Source organism: Pteropus medius, unplaced genomic scaffold, assembly GCF_902729225.1.
Source record: "Pteropus medius unplaced genomic scaffold, Ma_sr-lr_union100, whole genome shotgun sequence".
NCBI classification, from domain to species: domain Eukaryota; kingdom Metazoa; phylum Chordata; class Mammalia; order Chiroptera; family Pteropodidae; genus Pteropus; species Pteropus medius.
In genome coordinates this window covers 19496019-19522607 of record NW_024344370.1, presented here as the reverse complement: position 1 = coordinate 19522607, position 26589 = coordinate 19496019, and the positions used below count along the sequence as shown (strand labels likewise).

The following is a 26589-nucleotide window of genomic DNA, read 5'->3' as shown; positions in this document are numbered from 1 at the left end:
CTATTAGAGATTCAGTGAGTGGCCATTCAGACATTGATTCCCCCTCCCCCTCTTCCTCTCTCTTGGGAAACCTGGAAAACGGAAAATCTTCCCACAGAAACTCCTTACAGGCGCGCCAAGATCAAGGATTGCGCATTTGGACTCGCCTGGCGCTGCAGCCCCCACTGTTCAGTCCGCTGGGTCTCTAAGCACAAACCCAGCGCGGGCTTCCAGAGCTCCCGCGCGCGCGCGCCTGCGCGCGCACCCCCTCTGGCCCCCTACCCTGCAGCACTGGTAGTGTGACGTAATGCAACCTCAGCAAGTCAGCAGCGTTATAAAGGAAGACAAGGCGGCGCGCTTCCCAGACGCAGAGTAGCTTGTGATTGGTTCGGGCTGCGGAACCTCGGAAACCCGAATGCGAGGACCGTACGGATCCATAGCTGCCGCCCCCCGCAGAAATCCGGAGCGCGGTCAGAATCCTAGCGGCGGTGGCGGCGCTAGCGGCAGTGGCAGCGGCAGCAGGTAAGGAGACTCTGGAGGAGAAAGTGGAGGGACTTGGGTCCGCTGCGCTCAGTGTCGCTCCTGTGAGGAGAGGAGAGGAGAGGCTCACACCCAGCGTGTGGTGTAGGGAGAAGGGAACAATGGAAGTGGCGTCTAGTCTCTAAGCTTTCCCTCCCCCTCGGGCTCACAGTTTTTGTCCTCGGCTGCGGCTGAGGGCCGGAGGGATTGAGGGAAGTAAATGTGTCCTCCTCAGCCGACCTCTTCTTCCCGTAGGCCAGAGACCCTGGGGGTGAGAGCCGTCGTTGAGGCCGTCGGTAGTTTAGGGCGACGGGAAAATGGCGGAAAACAAAACAGTGTAGTGAAGAATGCGACGTTCCTGGTTTCTTTCTGCGATTTACCCCATATTCCTTTCACTCGCTCGGCCACCCCTCCCCAGCCCCCGCCCCCGCGACTAGTAACCTTGGAATGCGCGAGGGATGGTGGCGTTTGCGTGGAGGTGGCACCAAATCGGGCATTTTAGGGGATAGGGAGCCGTCAGAGCCGGAGGGCGTGTGCGGCAAGTGTCGCCTCCGCTGAAACACCACCATTTTGGTTCCCAGCCGTCTCCCATGTAGCCAGGCAGAGGGAGCGGTAGGAAGATTCAGGGGTTGGGCAGCACAGCGAAGGTAGCAGCGGTCTCGACCGCTGCGCCAAGTGAGAGGAAGGAGGAGGGGAAAGGGTATTCTTGTCTCTTGGCTCTCCGCCTTTCCACAGCGAAGGTTCTCTTGTTCGATTTAAGATCCGGTCAGATGGGTAATATATGAGAGGGCACGTGTGTGTGTTCTGCTCGAAATGATTGAAACTTGGCATGGTCTTGGGAAAGGGAGACTTATGCGGGAAGAGGGTTGCGTCCAAAGCAGCAATACTGCTCTTGCCAGGGTTCCTTTGTCTCCTATATCTGCAAATACTACTTTCGCATTCTCTTGCTCTGCTGCCTCAGGATTTCTCTTCCATCCCTTACCCTATTTACATCACCTAGAAGCTGGGTCCTGAATGAGCTATGTTTAAAGGAGATAAAGGAGAGACTGAGAGTAAAGAGTGTGTGTGTGTGCGTGTGTGTGTGTGTGTGTGTGAGTGAGAGAGAGAGAGAGAGAAGAGAAAGAGAAGAGGAGAGAGATTTCTGCTCCCCGTGCATTGCTGGAAAGATGTTTACTTGAAGCTTACTTGGTGGTAACCTCCATACAATAAAGAATGTGAGATAGACTCCTGAGAAGACCTAGAAGCTGAGCTATTTCTATTGGCTATTGAATACTTACGCTGCCGTTCTCATACTTCATTTATTATTGATTTTATTGAAACGTCCTATATGGGAAGAAAAGATGCTCCAATTTATTTATTTGGAATTCGTAGTGTGATACTTTCCATAGTAGTTCCACTGTGTTCAAATTTTTACGCTTCACTGAGCTCTAGTGCAGATTTTTCTCTGGATTTGGCAAAGATAAAACTTACCCTTGGTTCTCTTTCATTTTCCAAAATACGGTGTTGCTAGTAATTTTTAAAATGTGCTTTAGAGAAAATTTTGGTGTAATCAAGCAGTCCAATTCTAAGTGTAATAATGTTGCTTATATCATAATAGATAGCTGTTTCTATTGGTTGCTTTTTAGATTAACAGATTTGAGCATATGATCTCTTCTCAACTTCACCCTGCACATTAAAAGTGTAAAGAATAAAATAAATATGTGTAAAGAAAAATTCTTAGTTTGTTTAAGAGATTTGGTTTAAAATGTTTTAAAATATCTAATTTTAAATGTATTTTTACAATAGGTAAAGAGAACATTTTTCCAAAGAAAATAACATAGTTCAGAAGGAAAAATAAAAACGAAATTGCTGCAGATTTTATTTTACAATATGTAAGAAAATCTACAAATTCTTCAAGACACTATATTAAGGTGATTAAGAAATTACAGTGTTTTATTCAGTAACTAAACAAAATTAAGTGTTTAAAACGTTTTTAAGACCTTTATAATTGTTCTATTAGTTTTGTGATCAAGAATGTAATTACTATAATTAAAGTTGAAATAGTACTATTTTTAATGTTAAACATAAGTCCTTATGGCATTTTAATTTATCTCTGAACACAGGTAGTTTATTGTGAACTCTCGACTTCATTTTGAAGGCAGAAAACAATGTGGTATTTGAAAAAAGATAAAGCTAAGAATTTCTAAAACCTTGTAATTTTGTTCATATATAAAATGTAAAATAATTTTGTCTGAATCGTTTGATACACAGAAATGTCACCTACTGCTGTAGGATTTTTATACACATGACTCAAATGTTGATAGAGGTTACTCTGTTAGACAATCCTGCCTCCTGCACACCTATAGAACTTTAAGGCAGAGTGCAGGGAGAATCTTAGTTATCTCCTGTACTTAAGGATAGATAAAGTTGTTTTACATGGCAGCTTTCTAAAACTTTCATTAGTGATGTCATCTCATCTTTTGTGCAATATAACTCTGTTTATTAAACATTCCTATCTAAAAATGAGATAAATGTTTTATAAAATTGGCAGATTTTTTTTGATTGATTTACTTATGTTTGAAAGGGAAATGCAGATGTGTAATTGTAAGAAATATGCTGAGTGACAGCCATCTAACTTTCGGTTCTATATTATCTGGTCATCTTAGATATAGGATAAGTCATTTGAACTGAATGAAATATGTTGAGCCCTTGCTTTCAAAATGAGCATGAAGCTAGCATGACTTTCTTAATCATTAATGGAAAAAAGATCTGTTATACAATTACAAGTAAACAATATTCTTCTGGAAGAAACTATTTTGCTAAATGTTGGTATGTGATTGATCTTATCTCTACCATATTTAGGAAGCAGTCATGTTTCATGAGTCCTCAAAACTGTGAAACAAGAGAATATAGTAGAGTGAGCTCGGAAGTCCTTACTGACTCAAAGAACTCCAGGGAAACTGGGATAGAACATTTTACATTATAAGTAGAACCCCGGGAACCAGTGGTGAAACACAAGTTTATCTCCAGAGCTCCGCTGCAGGGCTGATCTGGGTCTCGAAGAAATGGATGAGAGCCACCGAATGAAATTCACTAATGCTAGACACCTGAGTCCTCTAGTAACGTATAACTATCCAACTATTGTCTGTCACTTGTTATTTTTCTTCTGCTTTTATAACATGTTTTAACTGGAACCTCAGTGTTACAGTTTTTGTTCTTTTGCTTGCTTCTATCACTTCCCTATTGCTCATCACCCTTAACTGTGTCTTATTCTCCATTACCTTTGGTTAACTTCCCTTCTTTTATTTATGGTTGTCACATAAAACATTTAATCAAAGTTTTTGTTTTGTTTTTCTTTGTAATGAGATTTGCACACCTGGTTGAGAGGCATATTTTCAATTGCATTTCTATTCTCAAAACAACTAACTGGCCTAAATGTATTTAAACTGTTTTAAAAATCATTTCTTTTACAGAGATATGTGAATGAACTTTGCTAAGTATGGATTCAGGTGGAGGAAGTCTTGGATTGCACACATCAGACTCTAGAATGGCCCATACCATGATTATGCAGGATTTTGGTAAAGCATTTTCTTTGTTGTATTTTTTCTTTCTTTTTTTAAAAGTCATAACAAACTAAATATCAAAACTACATTGAGGAAGGAGAGAGAATGAAAAAAACTGTTCTTTTGCTAGGAAAATATGTTTGCAGGGTTTATTTCCTTAAGGTAAAGCTATATGTATATAGTCTGCTTAAAATAATTTTTAAAATTTTGTGGGAAGATTGAGGTAAGAAACTTGGAATATAGTGGTAATATGTCATTGGGAGTGTAAAACTCAATTTGCATAAATAACTATCAGTTCTCACATCTAGGAAATATTAAACTAGCTTTCTAAAATACATTTTAAGTTGAATCGTTAATAAAGCTGAAAAAGGAAGTACTTCAGTCATTTTTAAAAAGATGCTTATATAGTGATATAGGAAAATTATGCATTAGGCGATTTATTATATTCCATTACTATATTCTCAGAAAGTTGTTACTAATAGCATTACTTTAAAAAAATATATATATTCCCTACTTTTGTGGCCGTTTTTCAGGAGCTTCTTAACAGTAGTCATTTGGATGAAGATGCTAAGAATCCATTGACAGTCCACAAAGAAACTGAATTTGGGCAGGGTCGATCTGAATTATAGAAGAGACAAGTATCTGAAGTATAAGAGGCAGGGGATAGGGTGATAAGAATTGAAGAAAAGATCAGCGTGAGCATATGAGAGTACAAAAGACAAATGGTAAATTGGGATAAAAAGTAAAGAGAAGACATGAAGTATTATGGAATTACCAAAATTGAAATTAAGGATGGGGATTCTTTGCTCAATTAAGAAAATGCCACTGTAGTGTTTTCATTTACACTTGAACTTCATTACATTTGAATTGTCCCCTGTCGTAAAGTCTGAAGTAATGAGAGTCAGAAAAATCGGATACTAGCTGTGGCAGTTTATTAACTATCTGTGTAAACGGGCAAATTACTTAATTCGCTTTTACAAGGGGGTCAGACTAGATAACATTTAAGGTCCTTTCCAATTCTTTGATTCCTTGACGTTTCTGCCTGGTGAATAAAGGTATAGTGTGTTAGTTGAAGATTAAATTGATGAAATAGAAAGAAATCATGGATTTATTCTACTAAGAGCCAGAAGTGAGTTGTGTTGATTATGGATGACTTAGAAGTGATTTGGAGTGAAAAAAAAAAAAAGTACAGGAATAAATTCTAGAAGGACAAAGTTGCTGCAGAGTAAGAGATTTCACAAATCTTGTGAATTCTTTGCTAGAGATTGTTTTTTAAATATTGGAACGTTTGAACTTCAATGTGTTAAGTTTTGGTTGAAATGTCAACTTTAATTTTTTACCTTTAAAAAATATTAAGATATTTTTAAATGGAAGATATACAGTATTTTCTCCATTTAATACAAAATGTTACCTACTCTGTAAAATTTGGTAACATGCCAGACCCCTCTTCAATCCTGAAGAAGTTGCCTGTTAACAAGTAAAGCGTGATTCCTTTCAAAAATTGGGAAAAAAAATGTCTGATTGGTGCTGGTGAATATTAGGTATTCCTCTTACCTTCCTTTTCATCATTCCTCAATGTTTTGAGGTTTAATCCCTTATTATATCTAATACTTCATTTCTTTTTAGCTGCTAGAGAAGTAAAACATGCATATTGAAATATTTTTATGTATATTCTTTTTGTTGTATTTTTATTGCAATGTAATTAACGTACCATGTGATTCACCAATGTGAAAGAATATAATTCAGCGGGTTTTAGTATAATCACAAAGTTCTGCAGCCATCACCACTACCTAATTTTAGAACATTTAGTCATCGTAAAAATAAACCTCATACTCATAAGCAGTCACTCCCTACCACCTTACCCCTAGACTTAGGCAACCACTAATCTTTCTGCTTATGGATTTACCTATTCTGGATATTTCAAATAAGTGGAATTGTACCACATGTGGCCTTTTGTGTCTGGCTTCTTTCAATCAGTATGATGTTTTCGAGTTTCATCCATGTTGTAGCATGTATCAGTATTCCATTCCTTTTTACTAACAAATAATATTCCACTGCAAAGATAAAAACTACATTTAGTTTATCCATTCATCAATTAACAGACAATTGAGTTGTTGAAATATTTTTAATTCATTTGTGTTTTAATGCTTTTCTGTTTAACCTAAAGCTTTGCATCTTAGACTGGAGTGTAAGTGCCCTTGGAAACATATGGTGATGTGCTAAGGTGTACCTGAAGCCACAGAGTAAACAGCACATCTTCTTGGAGTACCTTTCATTTGAATTGGGGAGAATGCACATACATACATATGTAGACACAGTTATACTCATGTAAACATGTTATGGGATAGAAGGCAAAATTTTCATTCACTATCCCCTGTCTTATTGTGATTAATAAAATGGAAAAAATTGAGAACTACTTCCAGATTTTTAATTTAAAACCCTTTCTAAATGAATTTAATAGAGTAAATCAACTTATTTATACCAGAAAAAATTTAAAGCCACAGTTTTTTGTTATACAAGTGTTTATGATTCAGCTACCTAGTAGTAGTTTGTGGTTTTTGAAAGGAGGCATTCTTTTTAAATTATTTTTTAATTTAATTTTTATACTCCTTTAAATATAGACAAGTAGATGGCAACTAAATTGTTTTTACATTTTTGGTTAAATTATTTTGTTGATTATCCAGTTAGATCAGAAAGAGCTAATAAGGGTAATGTTCACTCATTTGTGTTCAGGAATGATGTTGATCTGAGTATAGGTTAGGTTTCCATTTTTCCTTGGTAAGTCTGAAATCTTAGAAGGCAGGTGCTCTATATTTTTTTGATGTGCAGTTCCAAGCTCAATTTCATGCATAAATGTTATACTTTTGTATGATATTTTAAGAAATGCAAAGGTATCAAACAGGTCTAAACCTAAAGGGACCTTTATTGGGAGGATTTTTGACAAAGAAATTTTAGCCCTGGTAATTTAGGTTTCTTTCTGAAAGCAGTCCTTCTGTGCATAGTTTCTTCCCTGCCATTAAACTCTCTAAATTCTAAAATTTCAAATACATTCTCTTTAAATTTCTGCTAACATAAAATCTTAGATATTTGTAACCCCATTAATTAATGATATTTGTGAAATAGAGTTTAGCATATATAGGTAGAGATAACCAAGTAAATATATTTTGTGACACGAAATCTCTAAATTCTATGATTCTTGGTTGGGATAGAATGGCTAAGAATCTGAAACATGAATTTAATTCAGAAATTCATTAGACCCATTTTATGGAAGGATATTTGAAATTTTAAAATTTACAACATTATCTAATAACCTTACTCAGGTCTCAGTGTAATGGTTGTCTTTGGAATCTGTGCCATTAAATTTAATAGTTGTTTAAGATTTTATTGCTGTAGAAAGTCTGTGTTGCTTTGGGACTTAAATAGCAAAACAGCCCAAGGCAGACCTGACAAACACCAAACTTTATACTACTACTCTGGTGAAATTCTAGGTATTCACGTTTAAATGAAATAACTTTAGTAAAATGGAAAATGTTTGAAATGATGACTTGTTTTTTATTGTTATCTGGTATCTATTTGATTTCACACTTTCTACATGATTTTTGTCTTACTGCTTATAATTTGCTGCCTAGTGAGATAAATTTTTAATGCCACTTAATGCTGCTTACTAAATGCTTTAAAATTTAAATAAGTGACTGTAAGATAGGTCTTTTCACTCCTTTTCAAACTATTTCTTTAGTAGTGGTTAACCCTATAAATCTCTAAAACGGTCGTTAGAGTAAATAAATTCTATTCTTTTTTAACTGGTAGGAAAAAAAATCAGGTCTGGAGTCAAACAATGAGTTCAGTTCCCAGCTTGAGCCTTGGACAAGCCTATTTAATCTCCCTAAACCATAGTTACTTCATATCTAAAATGGGTAAAATAACAACTCACCTTGTTGTACAGTTGTTCTGAGACTTAAATGGGATAATATATGTAAAAGTATTAGTAGGTCGTTTGGTGCATAGTCAGTGCTCAATAAATATACCTTTGTGTATAGCTGAATAAGTCTCTTTGTTTAGAAATTCAGTGGAATCTAACAGATGAGCTATAAGAAGAAAGAGCAAGATTTCATAGGAGACATTGAATCTTGGTCTGAGTAATCCCTGTGGAGAACTCATCAATTATTGGTCTAGGATCTGTGAGGTTATTTAGTTCAGTATAAACAAGCATATTTGGATTTATTTTAGTTTAATTCTGATTTAGTTTGACCTGTAAGTTCCTACTAGAGTAGAGGCTAGGTGAACTGAAAAACACTTTATTCCATCTTTTTAGAATCTTCTCAACCAGGTTAATCTGAACCAGGCCAGCAGTAGCATATTCCATCCTTCCCTAGTGTCCTCTCAGGAACCAAAGTAACCTCCAACAGAGCTCTAAAATAAATGGAATTTCCCATATTTTAAATCTGACTTGTGAAAATATTTTATAAAATACTAATTTTATTGTTTATGTACATGTAATTCCAATTCTGTAAATTTTATAGGCTTAACATTTAATTTTTTCTTGCTAAAAACCCTATTTCCAGTTGGTTGAATGCTAAATATGGAATTCCCCTCTCATTCTCGGAAATGGCCAGTGGAATAATAAGTGAATAGAAAGTACTAATTGTATGTATATATATATTCCCTTAGTCTACCAGATTTTCAAGATTGAGGCCACATTTTGGGGGTGGGGAGTAATATGGTGGTTTAGGTGAGGCTTTGAGAATGGTAAGAAGGATACAAAAGGATTGAAAGGAAGATAATCCTGACAGGCAGCTTTCTCTTCTCACTTTATTTTTTGATGGGTTAAGGTATTAACAGTGTCCATTGGCCTCCATCCTAACTTGTTAACTAACTTCCATAATAAATTGGTTAATAATAGTGAACACTGTATAGCAAATAGCACTCTTTCAGGTATTACTTTATAGAAAGTGATCATCATGTGGAAAAGGCTTTGTACTGGATTATTTTGTGTAGATAATTTTATTATCACCTCGTCTACAAACTCTGTTAAGTTGTTCACTGTACCACCTCAGGGAAGCAGAATTTAACAGAGTTCCTCATGAAGAGATTTTTACACTCAAAATATTACAAGGGAATTATGAATTGGTGTTTACCATGATGCTCAAGAAAAACATTATATTAAGCTTTGTTCCTGCAGATTTACTAATTTAGAATTTAATACAATTTGGAGTCCATATGTATGATTTTTAAAATCAAACCAGATCTTTGTCTAAAATGGGTTTGTTTTTTCCCCATAATTCAGATGTTGAAAGAATATAGTAATTCTTGTAAGTTAAAGAAGTTCAGGGATTTATGAGCTTATAATATATATTTTATAATGTATTAAGCTTGTCTTATTATTAATTGAACATGTTAGCACTCTTTTATGTTTGTGTGTCCTTTTTATTTTAAGTTTTGAAATGCTAGACTCACAGGAAGTAGGAAAAATAGTACATAGGGTCCCGTGTACCCTTTACTCCTCTTCTTCTAATGGTGACATCTTATGTAACTGCAGTACAATATCAAAATGAGGAAATTAACATCGGTGCATTACTGTTAACTAGACTACAGACCTCACAAGACTATTTCATACTTAAATTACTTTATGTCATCTGATATGTTAAGTACAGTATTTTTAATTAATAAAATAACTTTGCTTTTTTGGATAATTGTTTGTATTATAGTGGCTGGAATGGCTGGTACTGCACATATCGATGGAGACCATATTGTTGTTTCAGTGCCTGAGGCTGTATTAGTTTCTGATGTTGTCACAGATGATGGGATAACTCTTGATCATGGCCTTGCAGCTGAAGTTGTCCATGGGCCTGATATCATCACCGAGACTGATGTAGTAACAGAAGGTGTAATTGTTCCTGAAGCTGTACTTGAAGCTGATGTTGCCATTGAAGAAGATTTAGAGGAAGATGATGGTGATCACATCTTGACTTCTGAGCTAATTACAGAAACTGTTAGAGTACCTGAGCAGGTTTTTGTGGCTGACCTTGTCACTGGTCCTGATGGACACTTAGAACATGTGGTCCAAGATTGTGTTTCAGGAGTTGACTCTCCAACAATGGTATCAGAGGAGGTTCTTGTAACTAATTCAGATACAGAAACTGTGATTCAAGCAGCTGGTGGTATTCCTGGTTCTACAGTTACTATTAAAACCGAAGATGATGATGATGATGACGATGATGTCAAGAGCACTTCTGAAGACTACTTAATGATATCTTGTAAGTGAAACATAAAGTCCATAATTACTTGGATTGATTTTTATATAACCTAGAAAGGTTTTCTGGGATGGAGATCTATTTAATGAAAGTCAAGGGGGTAATCTTTTTGAAAAATGACTTTTCAAAGTTGTGTTGAGATGCTTTTTAAAACTTGTTCAAATTTTTAATTTAGTGAAAGTTCATTCCCAGAATGAAGTAAAATAATGCAATTTATTAATATCTTAGAACAGAAATACAGATTTGGAAGGTTCAATAAGAAGATTAACTGATACAAAATTTTAATGGCAAATATACATATTTCAAAATGGCAAGTTTATTTTATGCGACCACTGCTTTTTAAATACGGCAGGTACTGGGTTTGTCAGTTCAATTTTACTTGGGAATTTAAGAATAATGTTAAGAAATGTGTAATTAGGTATTTTGTTAAATACTTGAGAAGCAAATCATAAACCTAGATTGTGTTTTATAGTTCTCTCTATAGTGTTCTGTTTGTATAAATATGTGTGTATTTGCATGCAAAAATACTGTAACGTGTTTATTTCAAACTGCTTTACAATGTCCTCAAGACATTCTATATGGAGAAGGAAGATAGAAATATCTTGTTCTCATTTGAGGTGGTGGGTTTGCCTGAACAGCAATAATAATAAAAATTTAATGATAAATTATTGATGAAGCTTGAAGAGGTATGTCTATTTATAAAATTTGAAGGGATTGTGCCAGAAGTAGTAAAAATTAGATAAAGACTTGACTTTTCCATGGAGGATCTTTGTTCTTTTTTTATTATTATTTATTTTTTCATTTAAGTATAGTTGGTATACGATCTTATATTGATTATATTAGTTTAAAGTGTACAATATAGTGATTTGACATTTTTATACCTTATGATGTGATCATCCCGCTAATTCTTGCAATCATCTGCCACTGTGTAAACTTGTCACAATGTTACTGATTATATTCCCTTTCCCCTATTCATCTATCCCTCCACCCTCTTCCCTCTGGTAATTATCCATTTGGTCTCTGTTTCTATGAGTCTGGTTTTGTTGTTTTTAGATTCCGTATGTAAGTAAAACCATATGGTATTTGTCTTTCTTTGCCTGACTTACTTCACTTATCATAACAGTCAAGATCCATTCATGTTGTCGCAAATGGCAAAAAATTATTATTTTTTATTGCTGCTTAATATTCCATTGTTTGTGTATATGTTATTTTTATCCTTTTTTAAATAAAAAGAAATAGTTGATTGGGAAGTGCATCGCCAGGTAGAGTATATGTATGTGTGTATAAAGTGATTGTATGTTATATGTGTGTATCAGTGAATTTAAAGTGAAAAATAAATTAGATTAATTTAATTTGTAAATGTGCTTCTGAAGTCTAGTGTGTTAACTTTTTCCTCTATAAGCACTTTGGAAGGTGAATATTTATTTTTAAAGGAATGATTTAAGCCACTAAAAGACTGTGCAAACATTATTACCTCATTAAATTGAGATGAATTATTAAAGCAATTCCATATTTACATCTTAACCTGACATTAAAAAACAACTTATGGTTATGGTTACATAAAATGATGTGGCAAAAGTTGGTAGTGTTTCTGTACTAAAATAAATTCACCTTTCGCCCTCCCCACTTCACCCTTACGGGACACTTGTCAGATTAAACTCTTTGGTATTAAAGTGGTCTAAAATTTAGACATTATATGTATTATGGATAGTCATACCTTATCTTCTATGATTTAACTCTGCAAAAGGAATTTTTTAAAAAAAGTTTCTAGAATATTTTCATTTAGAATATTTATCTTGATATTACCTTATATGTATACCAAATGCAAAGGATCTCTGTCCTAATCTAATAGATTTAGACTGAAAATTATAAAGGACACTGTATTGCTTGAATAAGATTGGAACTGCTGCAGGTCATTCAAAGAGAAATTTGGACTGGGAATTAATTAAAGCCTTAATCATTGGTAAAGAAACAGCGACATTTTTTTTAAATCCTTTAAAACAAATTATTTTTTTATTGTGGAAAATGAGATGTATAGTTATACAAAAATTAAACATTTTTTATATCACCCGTCTTCCCACCATCCAGATCCTTGACCATTTTTATAATAGTTATAATATTCAAATTGTGGCTAGGTATTGTTTCTTACCATATTCATATATTTTATTCTATTTCGATTTAGTTTTTCTTTTTTTTTTTTTCATCTCTTAATCTTTACTTCATTTTCTTTACCTCTTGGTTTCTGTTTGCCATTGAACCTTTCACGTGTTAGAGAATAAATTGTCTTGAAAGGCATCAATGTTACTTTAAAAAGTCCTCTGTTTTTTTCCCTCAAGGTAGAGATTTTCAAAATATCTAAGAGATAAAGTTGAAGACTTAAAACAGACCTTTGTCTTGTTCCTGAATCTCTGAGTAATCCTGTAAGGAAATATTGTCAATAGTTGAGTTTAAGGGGTAGAGGGTTTGTCTTCTCTCAATATGTGAGGTGCATCTGAGTTTTTTCCACTTTTAGGCAAAACGTCACAAATTCTTTATCTTAGCAGATGCTTAGGCTTTGCCAGTTGTGCTAAGTAACTTGGCAATTAATATAGGAAAGCTTTATCTGTATAAAGTGACCCTAGATAGGTTTTTCTTTAAAAATACCTCACACCCATAAGACATTTTATAGGTGATGATTTCTTTTATGAAAAGCTTCACTGAAGGAGGGAGGTTCCTTTAAATAATTATGAACCAATATAATGCATTTAAATTTTTTATTGACCTATAAAATCAGCTTATAGTTATTTCAGGAACATATTTGTATATAAAGCAAAATATCTTGATAGGGTCACTATGAGAGATCTCATGAACCTCACCAGTTTCAGGGGTAAAAGAGAAAAGTTAACATATTGTATTTTTTTTTAATATAACAGCTTTGTTGAGGTATAATTTTCATGCCATACAATTTACCCATTTAAGGTATACAGTTCAGTGGTTTTTAGTATATTCAAAGAATTGTACCACATCAATTTTAGAATTTTTCTTTACCTCAGAAAGAAACTTCATACCCTTTATCAGTCACCCTTCACCCTTCCCACTTCACCCGACCCCAGGCAACCACTAGTTCAATTTCTGTCACTATAGATTTGCCTATTCTAAACATTTTATGTAACTGGAATTATATGTGGCCTTTTGTGTCTGGCCTCTTTGACTTAGCATAATGCTTTCAAGGATCATCCATATTGTAGCACATGTCAATACTTCATTCCTTTTTATTATTGATTATAATTATAATATTATTATAATATTTCATTATATGGATATATATTTTATATATCCATTTATCAGTTGATGGACATTTGGGTTATTTCCACTTTTTGGATATTATTCATAGTGCTGCTATGAACATTCATGTGCAAGTTTTTCTGCAGATACATGTTTTCAGATCTCTTGGGCATATACCTGGGAGTAGAACACCTTTGTAATTAAATGTTACTAATTTTTGTTTGTTTCAGCATTATGAAATACAAATCCTTTAACGCATATCCTGACCCCATTCGTATGGTACATCATATACTCTATATTGATAATGTCATATCCACCATATAATTTTGCTAGGTAACATAAAGGGTACAGTAAAAAGCCTACTTAGTTTTTTAAAAGGAATGTTATCCATTTTGCTAAAATGAAATTTAATCATATTGTGCCAATGGGCTATAAAAGAATATTAAACATTGGCATTTTGTAGTGTTGGCAAACATTGCGCCTTTACTCTTTTATGTTATATTTAGCACCAGTAGAATTTCGTGGTGTATATAATATTACCTGCTTATTTACGAGTTGCGATGGCATATGGGTTGAGAAACAACACTGTGGGACTTAAATATTGCAAGCTGTACAGTAAACAAAAAGTTTAAGCCTGAATTTGGAGGTATTTTGACCATTATCTGCATTTTTAAAAAGTCTTTAAGGATCTATTCCTAAAGTCAGTTGATTGCCTATTAAGTCTTTGTTAACTTTGTACTTTATGTAACAAAGAATATAGAACAAATCCTGAACTCGATGGTTTATCTATTAAAACTGCAAACTAAAATTTTAATAGTATCATCTTCCATGAATTTAAAATACAGAACAAGTGTAGTTAATACATTTCAAAATTGCTTATTCTGAGGAATTTAAGTAGAAAATAATGGATACATTAAACTGTGGACCTTAAGTAAATGTATAAATGGAATCAGAATAGCAACAGTAATTTCAGTACTTAAAGTGAAAATTATGGTGCAAACTATTGAGATATGACAAAATAATGTGAATTCTACTTTATGAACTTTAATTTTGTGAATTATACTTTTAATTCAGTTTATCTCAGAAGGAACAGTGATGACTTTAAACCATTCATGTAAAAATAAAATTCTGTTTATCAAATGAAGGTATTTTTATGATTTCACTAATTTAATATAAATTATTCTAAATTAAGAAATTCATATTTTGGACACTTGAAGTTTATGTATATCCTATGTCTCTATTTTCAAGAATGAGAAACTACTTTTTTTCCTAAAGATTTAACTTGCCTCTTTTAATTTTTTCTGTTTTCTTGTTTTACTCAACATATTTTAAAATAACCTGTTAAGTCAATATCAGATATTTAATCACCTTTTTTTTTTGTTCATTTTAATCTGTTCCATAGCCCAAAAAAATATTTAATGAAAATGTAGTAATAGAATTAGGGATTATGAATGAATAAAAATATTTAGTTTATTTTTTTCATGGACAGTAAACTATTTGAACTCTTAAATAGTATGAAATTATTTATAGTTAATCATAAAGTTAAAGTAGCTTTGCATCGTAAAACAGATTTTTGAAATTTGTTTTTCACCATTTTGAAAGTCCAAAGCAATATTTTTGAAAATGTATATCAAATTTGAAACTGAAGTAGAGAAACTAGACTTCGACTCATTTAGATCTTTCTAAAATGTATTTAAGAGTACTGAGTTAATGACTTTTTAATTTTCAGTAGTTCCGAAACTGTTTAGAAGTAGTCAGAGGCTTCAGGACTTTGTTTCATATATGATACTATGACATACATATAATAGGGAGGAACAGATTTTTCATTTAGATTACATTTGAGTTTTCTTTAGGGACAAGTATTGAAAAAATTGATAAGCATATACTATTTGGGGGAATATATTGTTTCATATTTATGGTCAAAGAAGAAAGTTTAATAATATGTTCATTGCATAGTTTGTGCATAGTATTCATGTGAAACAAAGTTATTTCTAAAGATTGTATAGCAAAATCAATTAAAATTTTTTTTCAATTACAGTTGACATATAGTATTATATTAGTTTCAGGTGTACAACACAGTGATTAGACATTTACATTACTTACAAAGTGATCATCCCGATAAATAAAGTACCCATCTGACACTGTATATAGTTATTACAATACTACTGACTATATTCCCCCGTGCTCTATTCTACATCCCATGACTATTTTGTAACTACCAATTTGTGCTTCTTAATCCCCTCCCCTCTTTACCCATCTCCCTAACCACCGCAACCATCCAGCAACTATCAAAATGTTCTATGAATCTGTTTCTGTTTTGTTTGTCCTTTTATTCTGTTCTCTAGATTCCACAGATAAGTGAAACCATGTGACATTTGTCTTTCTTTGACTTCCTCCATTCAGCACAGTACCCTCTCGGTCCACCCATCTTGTTGTAGATGGCATGATCTCATTCTTTTCTATGGCTGAGTAATAATCCATTGTACATATATACCATTGTCCATATATACCACCTCTTCTTCATTCATCTGTCGATGGACACCCAGGTTGCTTCCATATCTTGGCTATTGTAAATATCAATGCAATGAACATATGGATGCATATGTCCCTTTGAAGTAGTGCTTTGGATTTCTTTGAATAAATACCCAGAAGTGGGATCACTAGGTCTTTCTTTGTCTCTTGTTATAGCTTTTGTTTTAAAGTCTATTTTGTCTGATGTAAGTATAGCTACCCCAGCTTTTTGTCGTTTGTTTACATTTGCATGAAAAATATTTTTCCCTCCCTTTCAGTGTGTGTGTATCTTTTGATCTGAAGTAAGTCTCTTGTAGGCAACATGTTAGGATCTTGTTTTCTTATCCATTCAGCCACCCTATGTCTTCTGATTGGAGCATTTAATCTATTTACATTGAAAGTGTTGATAGATATGTAGTTGTTGCAATTTTATTATTCATATTTTTAATCTTTTTTTCTTAAAGAAGTTCCTCTAATCCTCTAACATTTCTTATAATACTGGTTTGGTGTTGATGAACTCCTTTAGCTTTTTCTTGTCTGGGAAACACTTTATCTGTCCTTCAAGTCTAAATGATAGCTCTTCTGCATAGAGGAATCTTGGTTGTAGGTTCTTGCTTTTCATGAATGTTTCTCACCAATCTCTCTGGCCTGCAAAGTTCTGTTGAGAAATTAGCTGACAGTCTTATGAGAGCTCCCTTGTAGGTAACTAACTGCTTTTCTCTTGCTGCTTTTAAGATTCTCTTTTCGTTTTTAACCTTTGCCATTTTAGTGATGATGTGTCTTGGTGTGGGCCTTTTTGAGTTCATCTTGTTTGGGACACTCTTTGCTTCCTGCGTTTGTATGTCTATGTCATTCACCAGGTTGGGGGAATTTTGTCATTATTTTTTTAAATAGGTTTTCAGTTCCTTACTCTCTTCTTTTGGTACCCCTGTGATGTGAATATTTACATGCTTGATGTTGCCCCAGAGGCCCCTCAACCTATCCTCGTGTTCACTGATTCTTTTTTCTTTTTGCTCTTTTGGTTGAGTGTTTTCTGCTACCTTATCTTCCAAATCGCTAATTTGATCTTCTGCTTCATGTAATCTACTGTTGATTCCCTGTAATGTATTCTTTATTTTAGTGATTATGTTCTTTATTTCTGGCTGATTCTTTGTTTTTCTATCTCCAGTTTTATGTTTCCTGTCTCTTTGTTGAAATTCTCACTGAGATCATTGAAGATCCTTAAAACTAGTGTTCTGAAGTCTGCATCTCCATTTTGTTTAGTTCTTTTTCTGGAGCTTTGTAGTGTTCTTTTTTATGCACCATGTTTCTTTGTCTCCCCCATTTTGGCTGCCTCTCTATGTTTATTTCTGTGTATTAGAGTTGCTAGAGAATCATATTTTTTAAATATGCTCAAAATGTAAGTAATATTCTCAAATATTGTTGCTTTAACTTTGTATATGACTTTGAAGTAAAGTATACGGTAAATCTAGAAGTACACAAAATTTCTGGTTTGAAATTGTTTTACATTGACTCAATGGATATTAAGAGTACTAAGATTTTATTTTTATAATGATTTCTAAAAAGCCAATTTATGAAATCCTTCAGGATTTCATATGTTAATTGGCTTGAAAAAATACTGCTATTTAAGTTGGGAATTATTTCTGTGAGCTTATTTTATGAGTACTATGTATTTTCTGTTATTAATTTTGATGTTAGGATTTAACTTGTTGAGCGTGATGGAAGATTATTTAATCTTTTCCCAAACCATTTTTATTAAAGCTGTATGTATGGTTATTAAATATTTCATACATATAAATTGAAGTCTGAGAATAGATTTTTTATATTAGCGTGATCATGTAGTATATCTGACCTTGTACACTGGTGTTTTCATGAAACATACCACTTTTAATTGTGGCATAATAAGTCATTATATGAATATAGTGAGTTCAGAGATTAACGCATTATTTCATGTTGCACTTATGCTTAACATTCACTAAATGTCAGTGGTACTTTTTGGCTGAAATAGTTTCTGTTTTATATTTTACAGTGGATGATGTTGGGGAAAAATTAGAGCATATGGGGAACACACCATTAAAAATCGGCAGTGATGGTTCACAAGAAGATGTTAAAGAAGATGGATTCGGTTCAGAAGTAATAAAAGTGTATATATTTAAAGCTGAGGCTGAAGATGATGTTGAAATAGGTACAAAGACTAATCTTAGTTTATTGCTGTAATAGTTAGAAATTAGAACTTATTCTTATCTTTTCTGCAAGTCTTCTAATATTGTCATCAATTTGCAGATTTTTGTAGGTTTTTTGAGGATAGAATATTAAAAATTATATATGAGTATATAGCAGGAATGCAGAATATGTCATTCTTAGATTCTTTCAAACATGTTGAAATATCAAAACAAATAAGAAAGGATTTGGTTTAGAATAGGAAATTATAATGAGTATTTAAGGGCAGGCTAGAGGTAGGTTGCTTGGATTTCTATCCTAGTTCTGCCATTTAGCTGAATGGCCTTTGGTGAGTTACTTAACTCCTTCTGCCTCAGTTTTCTTTTCCATAAAACAGCCATAATGACAGTAACTATCTCACGGGCCTATTGTGAAGATTAAATGTATAAGTACATGTAAAAGACTTATTACAGTGCTTGGCATATAAATGTGATATGTTACCATTTGTTGTTATTTCTCAGTGATGACTGAAAAGTTAAAATGTAATTTATTAGAAAATTCTCTTGGCACTTAAAAATTTATATTGGGATATTTGGGGGGGAATATTTTTCTAAAGGAAAATAGTTCTTATATATCCTACTTATTAATTTAGGAAATTATTCCATTATACTTCTCTATTTTGATATGTGTTTTAATTTCTAAGGCGGAACAGAAATTGTCACAGAGAGTGAGTACACCAATGGACATTCTGTAGCTGGAGTGCTTGACCAGAGCCGAATGCAGCGGGAGAAGATGGTTTACATGGCAGTTAAAGATTCTTCTCAAGAAGATGATATCAGTAAGAAAAAAGGGCACTGTAGTGACTTATCAGTAACCATCATGTATTCTTTTAAAAAAATAATTCAGTCTCAGAGATACAAACACTATATAGGAACCAAGGTCACTAAAATAAGCCTGACCCTTTGCTGTAATTAATTTAAAAGGGAAGGGTCCCTTTGATCAATCATATATACATGTATTATTTAAATCAGCAAACATGAAATACTATGTCTCAAAGATACTAGGGATACAGAGATCAGCAGCATATCATTGCTGACTTCAGTAGAGCCCACAAAGTACAGGCAATTACTGAGAATCTACTTTGTTTGTGTTAATGGATATGTTGCGTGTTTATTATTTAATTCTCACAACTCATCTCCGAGGTAGGTGGTATTGTCTCTGATTTATACAAGGAAAATTGCTCAGGGAAGTTAAGTAATCACCCAAGATCATTTTAATATTAAATGGGGAAGGTAAGATTTGATTTCTTATCAGTCTAGCTCTATTGCCAGTGTTCTTTCCACATGGTAGTGAGCACTGCTGGCCTCTTTCTGGATTTAGCAGTGGAAGGACTAACTGGTTGTTCTTCGGTTCCTGAGGGATTAGCTGAGTAAGTATTTTTCCAATTTAAGCTGCCAGGATCTTTACTTATTGTTGCCTTTGATGGTTTCCACATAGTTGCTGCTTAAGACTTCTTGAAGCGGAGTACCACCGAGTGAAAAAAGATTCTCAGATTTCCTTTCCTGCCATTTCCTTATGAAGACATTTTACTCTGCCTACTTTCTCCTCACCTCTATGTAGGAATGCAGCCCTTCCATAAGGCTTCTGTCTTCTTGTCGTGCTGAGACCAAAAACAAAACAGAACAAAACTTTGTTTTGCCGTAGAAGGGCAAGAACCTTCACATAAGCGCATTACCTTGACAGTACTCAGCTGTACTTACCATGCATTCTGATCCCCACTCCTCAAATTTCCTTCCCTTAGAAGCCATGGGGAGCTGAATTCCAATCCCAAACATGAATAATATACCACAACTGAAGATATCGAAACAAATAAGCCTAGAGGATTTGGTTGGCAAAGTAAAGAGTTAAATGAAATCATTTCTATTTGGTCTCTAAATTCTTTATTTTTATTGTTTTTAGTCATTGGTCAGTAAAGGGGCACAGTAGAAGGTGGGAAACTAAAGCTTAGGTTAGCTGATTCCAGAACTCCATGGGGATGTGGAAAACTTAGACCAATGTCTCTTTCTGGTTAATTGAAAGAACAGAAACTTAGAAGAAGAGGAACACTTTTTTCCAACATTTTCCCCACATTTCTTCTGTAGTGAATAGAAGATCCCAGTGTGTTAATCAAAGGAAAAACATAAATTCAAGCCAATTTCCTATTTAACATGTTAAATCTAAACAGATAATTTCACATGAAATACCTTAGTAAACCTAAAATACCTTTTAGTAAACCTAAAAGGTACTTATGACCTTTTAGGTTTACTTTTTTTTTTTTTACATCAATACTATATTTTTAAAAATGAGTCTCACTTAATGTTTTTTTTTTCTCAGTGAAAGTCTCTGAAAATCCTGCCTCTTCAAGGTGTCCACATATTGTTGAGCACCAACATTTTATACACACACACACACACTATATGATTTTAATGGTTTTTATTTAAAAATTTTTTCATTACTAATATTTTTGGCTATTTTTCATTGTATGTACAATACTGCATTTAAGTTACAGTATGTGGAAATAGCATGGACCACTTTTATAGTATTGATTCTATGGGAAATGCTTTCTGAGTTCCAAAGAATTATCAGGCAGAATTATGAAATACAACCCTTTTATGAAGTTGTAATGCCCAATGGACTGTAAAATAAGTCAGCATATTTCAAGCGCACATTTTATATAATCTAAAAGTCATTTTTATATGAACGGATTGTAAGAGGAGAAAAAATTTTGATAAATGATTGTCTCCTAGTGGCACTAGCTTCCGGAGTGCCTAATGTAACTTTCAAATTAACCAAATTGAAATCTTGAAAGTTGAAAGATTTAAATTGTTTGGAAATTTGTACCCATTTATTAAATATTTGGGGTTATAAACAAGCAATTATTTCTAAAATTTAGGTTGCGCTGAAATAGCAGATGAAGTTTACATGGAAGTCATTGTAGGGGAAGAGGAAAGAACTTCTCTCTCTGAGACTCAGCTTGATGACTCTGATGTTAATAAAACAATTGTCCCTGTTGTCTGGGCTGCGGCATATGGTAGGACACTGGCATTTTTTCACCTGATAAGTGCATAACATAACTATTTGATCAGCCTTTAGATCATTAAATATGCTGTGCTAATGCCCCCTTATGAGTTGGCTAATATTAAATGTTTTGCTGTGGACTGATTCATCTCTAGTTACATGATTTTCCTACCACATATCTTGTGTTATTTAAAATGAACCTTGCTTAATGCATTGTTTTTCAAGTAGGATTTATTTTAAATCTTACCTGTATAAGTGCCATAAAAAGTTTTATTTTTCTAAAATAGGAATAGCCTTTGAAAATTGACCCTTCTCCTTTTGGAAAAACTTATTTCATATAGTAACACCACAAATAACAAGATTTTGGGGTTTTGAAAAGGAACAGAAATCTAGGTGTGCACTTCTAGAAAGTACATAAAGGAAGGTAAATTTATCAAGTTATTCTTTTCCTCTTTTATCTCATTCCTATTTAATCTACAAGATGATCCAGGTATACCCTTTACTTTAAAAAAATTTGGATTAATTTATCTTGGTTTTTCTAAAGGTTCGTTCATTTAACAGTCATTTATTGAACATCTTCAATTTTGAAGGAACTCTGCAGAAATATCTACCCAGTTTTTACTTAGAAAGTAAGATGGTTCTTGATAATAGTTCCAGAGATGCTGACAGCAGCCCTTATTTTCAATGTGTGAAATTATCTAATCTATTGGAATAGAAGAACTCAACTAAAAAATATTTTAATCCAAAAAATGGTGATCAAAGTAAGATTTTGTAGCTTAAGATGTGATCCACTAGTAATCATTATACTCAGTATATCAGTTTTTAATTAGTCTTTTTTTTAGATGAAAGAAGAGTTTCACGAAGGTATGAAGATTGTCAGGCATCAGGTGAGAGAGCATTATATGTGAGATGTAAGTTAAATAGCTAGTTTTGTATACTGCTTGGTAAATGAGGAGTTATTAGTTTGTATGTGCAGACATATTTGTTGGACCCTTACCTGCCTGGTTATATTTTGTCAATTTAGTTACATAGGAATTTGCTTCTTTTAGGAATTGATTAATCTAAATGCAGACTTAATGTGTTATTCTTTTAATACAATTTATTTTACATTTACCTCAAGATACAAATACCAGGCAACTTACCACATGGACCATAAAAGGCTGCTGTGGAAAAATTATAAAATAAACATATTGACAGAAGTATAAAAATCCATGATATAATATCAACTATTTGTTAATGTCTTCTTTGGGACAGAACCGTTTCCTAGTTTTTTTATAGCACCCAGTAGATATCTGTAACTGTTTCATAAGACCCATGTGTCAGCTTATTTTATTTTATTTTTTTTAGTTTTAATACACTCCATATAGTGTTATTCCATAGTTGAAAATTCTTTATATTCTTAAGCAAGGAGACTTTTCTCATGATAAAGTATCTGACTGGTTCATTTCTACTGTTAGGGGGTATTTTGACTGAATTTAAATGTAGATTTCAGAGGAATTGATTAGAGTCATATATCACAGCATATAAACTAGACAGACAGTTTTTTAGTTCTACATTTGTAAATTAAATTGCATAACACAACAGATTTGTGAGAACTGAAATGTTATTAAATGCTTTATTCTGTATACACTGATCCCATTGAAATTGTGGTAAATTGCTTGTCACAGCTATCTTAACCCGTAAAGTCAGTCAATACTTTTTACATTGAGTAAACTATCCCAAAGCATATATACAAGAGATTTGTTGTTTATGTATTACACATAGTCACCATGATTATATTGGTTCACTAACACATGTATATTTCTTTGCTATATCTCTTTAATCAGTCTTCATTGGTGAGAAGTTGATCTGATGGTGAGATTTTTGTTTAGGGTCATAAAATTCAGTATCATTATGTTAAATTTACCATGTCAGTTTATTCCTTTAGGATAAATAAATTGAGATATCTTAAAGTTAATTTTACATGATAGCCTGTTTAAAGTGTTTGCTTATATGTGTGTGTGAGAGTAAAAAGAAGAAATTGTGAAATTTTCTACCACAAAGTGAAATTTAGTACCATAATAGCAAGTTATTGCCATGCCATCTCTAGTAATTCATCCAACAAAAACCAAAAATGTATAAATAGAGGTAGTTTAATTGTGTATCAATTTTTTTTCCAGGAAATACTTTGGACTCAACATTAGAAAGCAGAAGTAGTACAGCAGCACAGTACCTTCAAATATGTGATAGCATTAATACAAATAAAGTACTTAAGCAAAAAGCCAAGAAGAGGAGAAGGGGAGAAACAAGGCAGTGGCAAACAGGTAAAATACTAATACTTTTCTTTATGAATATTTTATAATTTGAAATGTGGAAGTTGTTTTAGTAACCAGAGGAAAAACGTCAGTTGTTTATAATAAAGTTCTATTCCCATGTACCTGTTTGATCTTAATAGTTGGGTTTTTTTAGTGAGCTACTTTATCATAAATTGCTTTTAATGTGCACTTTATCTTATTATATTTTATTCTACTAGTATAGTACTCACATTGTGAATGTCAGCTAATTTTGGCACTTTTGTTGTAACATCCTTTAAGAGTCTGGCCAAACGTCACAACTTCCTTATTATTATTATTTTTTTTTAATCTAGCTGTTATAATAGGCCCTGATGGACAGCCTCTGACAGTATACCCTTGCCATATTTGCACAAAAAAGTTTAAATCCAGGGGATTCTTGAAAAGGCACATGAAGAATCATCCTGATCATTTGATGAGAAAAAAATATCAGTGTACAGATTGTGACTTTACAACTAACAAAAAAGTGAGTTTCCATAACCACCTAGAAAGCCATAAGCTTATAAATAAAGTTGACAAAACCCATGAATTTACAGAATACACACGAAGATACAGAGAGGCTAGTCCACTGAGTTCAAATAAACTTATACTAAGAGACAAGGAGCCGAAGATGCACAAGTGCAAATACTGTGACTATGAAACTGCAGAACAAGGACTATTAAACAGACATCTCCTGGCTGTTCACAGCAAGAATTTTCCTCATGTTTGTGTTGAGTGTGGGAAGGGCTTTCGACATCCTTCTGAACTCAAGAAACATATGAGAACCCATACTGGTGAGAAGCCATATCAGTGTCAGTATTGTGTTTTCAGGTGTGCAGATCAATCAAATCTGAAAACTCACATTAAGTCTAAGCATGGTAACAATTTGCCATATAAATGTGAGCATTGTCCCCAAGCGTTTGGTGATGAGAGAGAGCTTCAACGCCATTTGGATTTGTTTCAAGGACATAAGACACACCAGTGTCCTCATTGTGACCACAAGAGCACCAACTCAAGTGACCTTAAGCGGCACATTATATCTGTCCACACTAAGGATTTTCCTCACAAATGTGAAGTCTGTGATAAAGGTTTTCATCGTCCTTCTGAGCTCAAAAAGCATAGTGATATCCATAAGGGTAGGAAGATTCATCAGTGTAGGCACTGTGACTTTAAAACATCAGATCCATTTATTCTTAGTGGTCATATCCTTTCAGTTCATACTAAGGATCAATCATTGAAGTGTAAAAGGTGCAAGAGAGGGTTCAGACAACAAAACGAGCTCAAAAAGCATATGAAGACCCACACTGGAAGGAAGATTTACCAATGTGAGTATTGTGAATACAGTACTACAGATGCATCTGGCTTTAAACGGCATGTGATATCAATACATACAAAAGACTATCCACACAGGTGTGAATTCTGCAAGAAAGGATTCCGAAGACCATCAGAAAAAAATCAGCATATCATGAGGCACCACAAGGAGGCACTTATGTAATAAGACCAATATCAAGAATGAAGCTAGTTGGAAAATATGATACACTACATGGAAGGAAAATTTCACAAACTCATCTGGTTACAAAGCTTGATATCATAACTTTACATTCTTTGTATTAAAGATCTTAAGATATTTGAATTGATGGGATCCCTTTGAAAATTAAAGAATTTAAGAAGCACCATAGAATGGTTGCAGAAAACCTTATTGTCTATTTAATAGGAGTATATGTATAATTAAACTATAGAGGGGAAGAGCAAAGACAATGACTTTATTTGGTTGATCATACTAGAGACACGATTCTGAAAAGATCATGCATAGTTGAGGAGATTAGCAATGCTTTGCTATGGCAAACAAGCCTCACTTTTATGCATTTTAGAAAGGGGGCAGTAAATAAAATGCAGTCATCCATCAGTCATTTAGTCTTTGAGCCTTTTATATGGTACCTGGAAATTGAATTCCAGAATGGCAAAAGTTTGTGTATTCATTAAAATAAGTTTCACTAGAGAACAGGTTAGATTAATTCAGTACTACTAAAAAGAATTTCAGAGCTGCTGATATTTGATCACAGGACAGGATGTTTGAAATACAGCATTCTATGCTGAAGTTTAAGGTGAAGTCTATGGATTAAAGTTCCCCTTTTTCTGATGTTTGAGTTGATTGTTGTTCAGTATACTATATATGACAAAAGTATATTTGCGTCAAATATGGCTTTCTAAAACGGATGCAACAGTAGTGTTGCAAAGTTAGCACTATATTTCTTAATGATCTAAAGATGAAATTGAGAGAACACAGTTTTCTTAAATATAATGTTTTGAGGGTTTTTTTTAGGACAGTCTTAGCAAGTATGATGGTTCTAGTCTTACTTGCTCTAATGTTTAAAGGTGCAATTTTATGTCATTATTGAAATTTTTGATTTTTAAAATCTATATACCATGTTATTAACATGCATTTTCAATATGAAGCAGTGTTTATGCAGTATTTAACAAAACGCTATGCTGCCAATAGAGTTCGGAGGTGGATATTCAGTTTACAGTGTATAAATTTAAAATATGCATCCCTTTAACAACGCTTTGTGTTAGCATGCTGCAAATCAAAATGGCGCTTAATATAAAAAGCTGGTTTAGGGAAATTTAATGAAACTCCTGTTCATAAATGTAATGCATATGATGTGTACTTTTAAATTTTAGTTGCTTCATGTTTACACTCAGCTGTTCAACATAATTAAAATGTAATTTTATTTCATGCTATATTGTGGCTTTGTGTTTCAACTAATGTTCACCTTTCTGTTTTTGCACCAAATAAGAATCAGTTCCTTGAGAAGAAATTTTTTATCTTTCTTAACTTCAGAATATTAAATTTGGAAAATCTAAACTTGTGTGTTATGTGGCTGTAAATGATGTACACGCTGTAAAATAAGATTGTCACTGTTACGTGGGATTATTATTTCTAAATGTTACTCATTGAAATGAGCATACAATAAAAAGCATTTATTGCACTTCAAA

At 33.4% G+C, this 26589-nt stretch overlaps 1 protein-coding gene across 12 annotated transcripts; it reads left to right on the top strand.

Moving 5' to 3' along the window:
* Positions 1–252: 252 nt before the first annotated feature.
* Positions 253–26589, top strand: ZNF711 (zinc finger protein 711). Of its 12 annotated transcripts, none has more exons than XM_039870212.1 (11): positions 253–501; positions 2284–2408; positions 3340–3596; positions 3951–4055; positions 9746–10294; positions 18096–18251; positions 18930–19064; positions 21159–21296; positions 22126–22170; positions 23443–23586; positions 23910–26589. In XM_039870212.1, the coding sequence occupies exons 4-11, from the start codon at positions 3977–3979 to the stop codon at positions 25085–25087; spliced, it is 2424 nt and encodes an 807-aa protein (XP_039726146.1). In that variant the 5' UTR covers positions 253–501; positions 2284–2408; positions 3340–3596; positions 3951–3976; the 3' UTR covers positions 25088–26589. The 12 variants fall into 12 exon arrangements, with proteins under 12 accessions (XP_039726146.1, XP_039726141.1, XP_039726148.1 ...); XM_039870207.1 differs by having other exon boundaries at positions 9734–10294; XM_039870214.1 differs by having other exon boundaries at positions 3340–3601.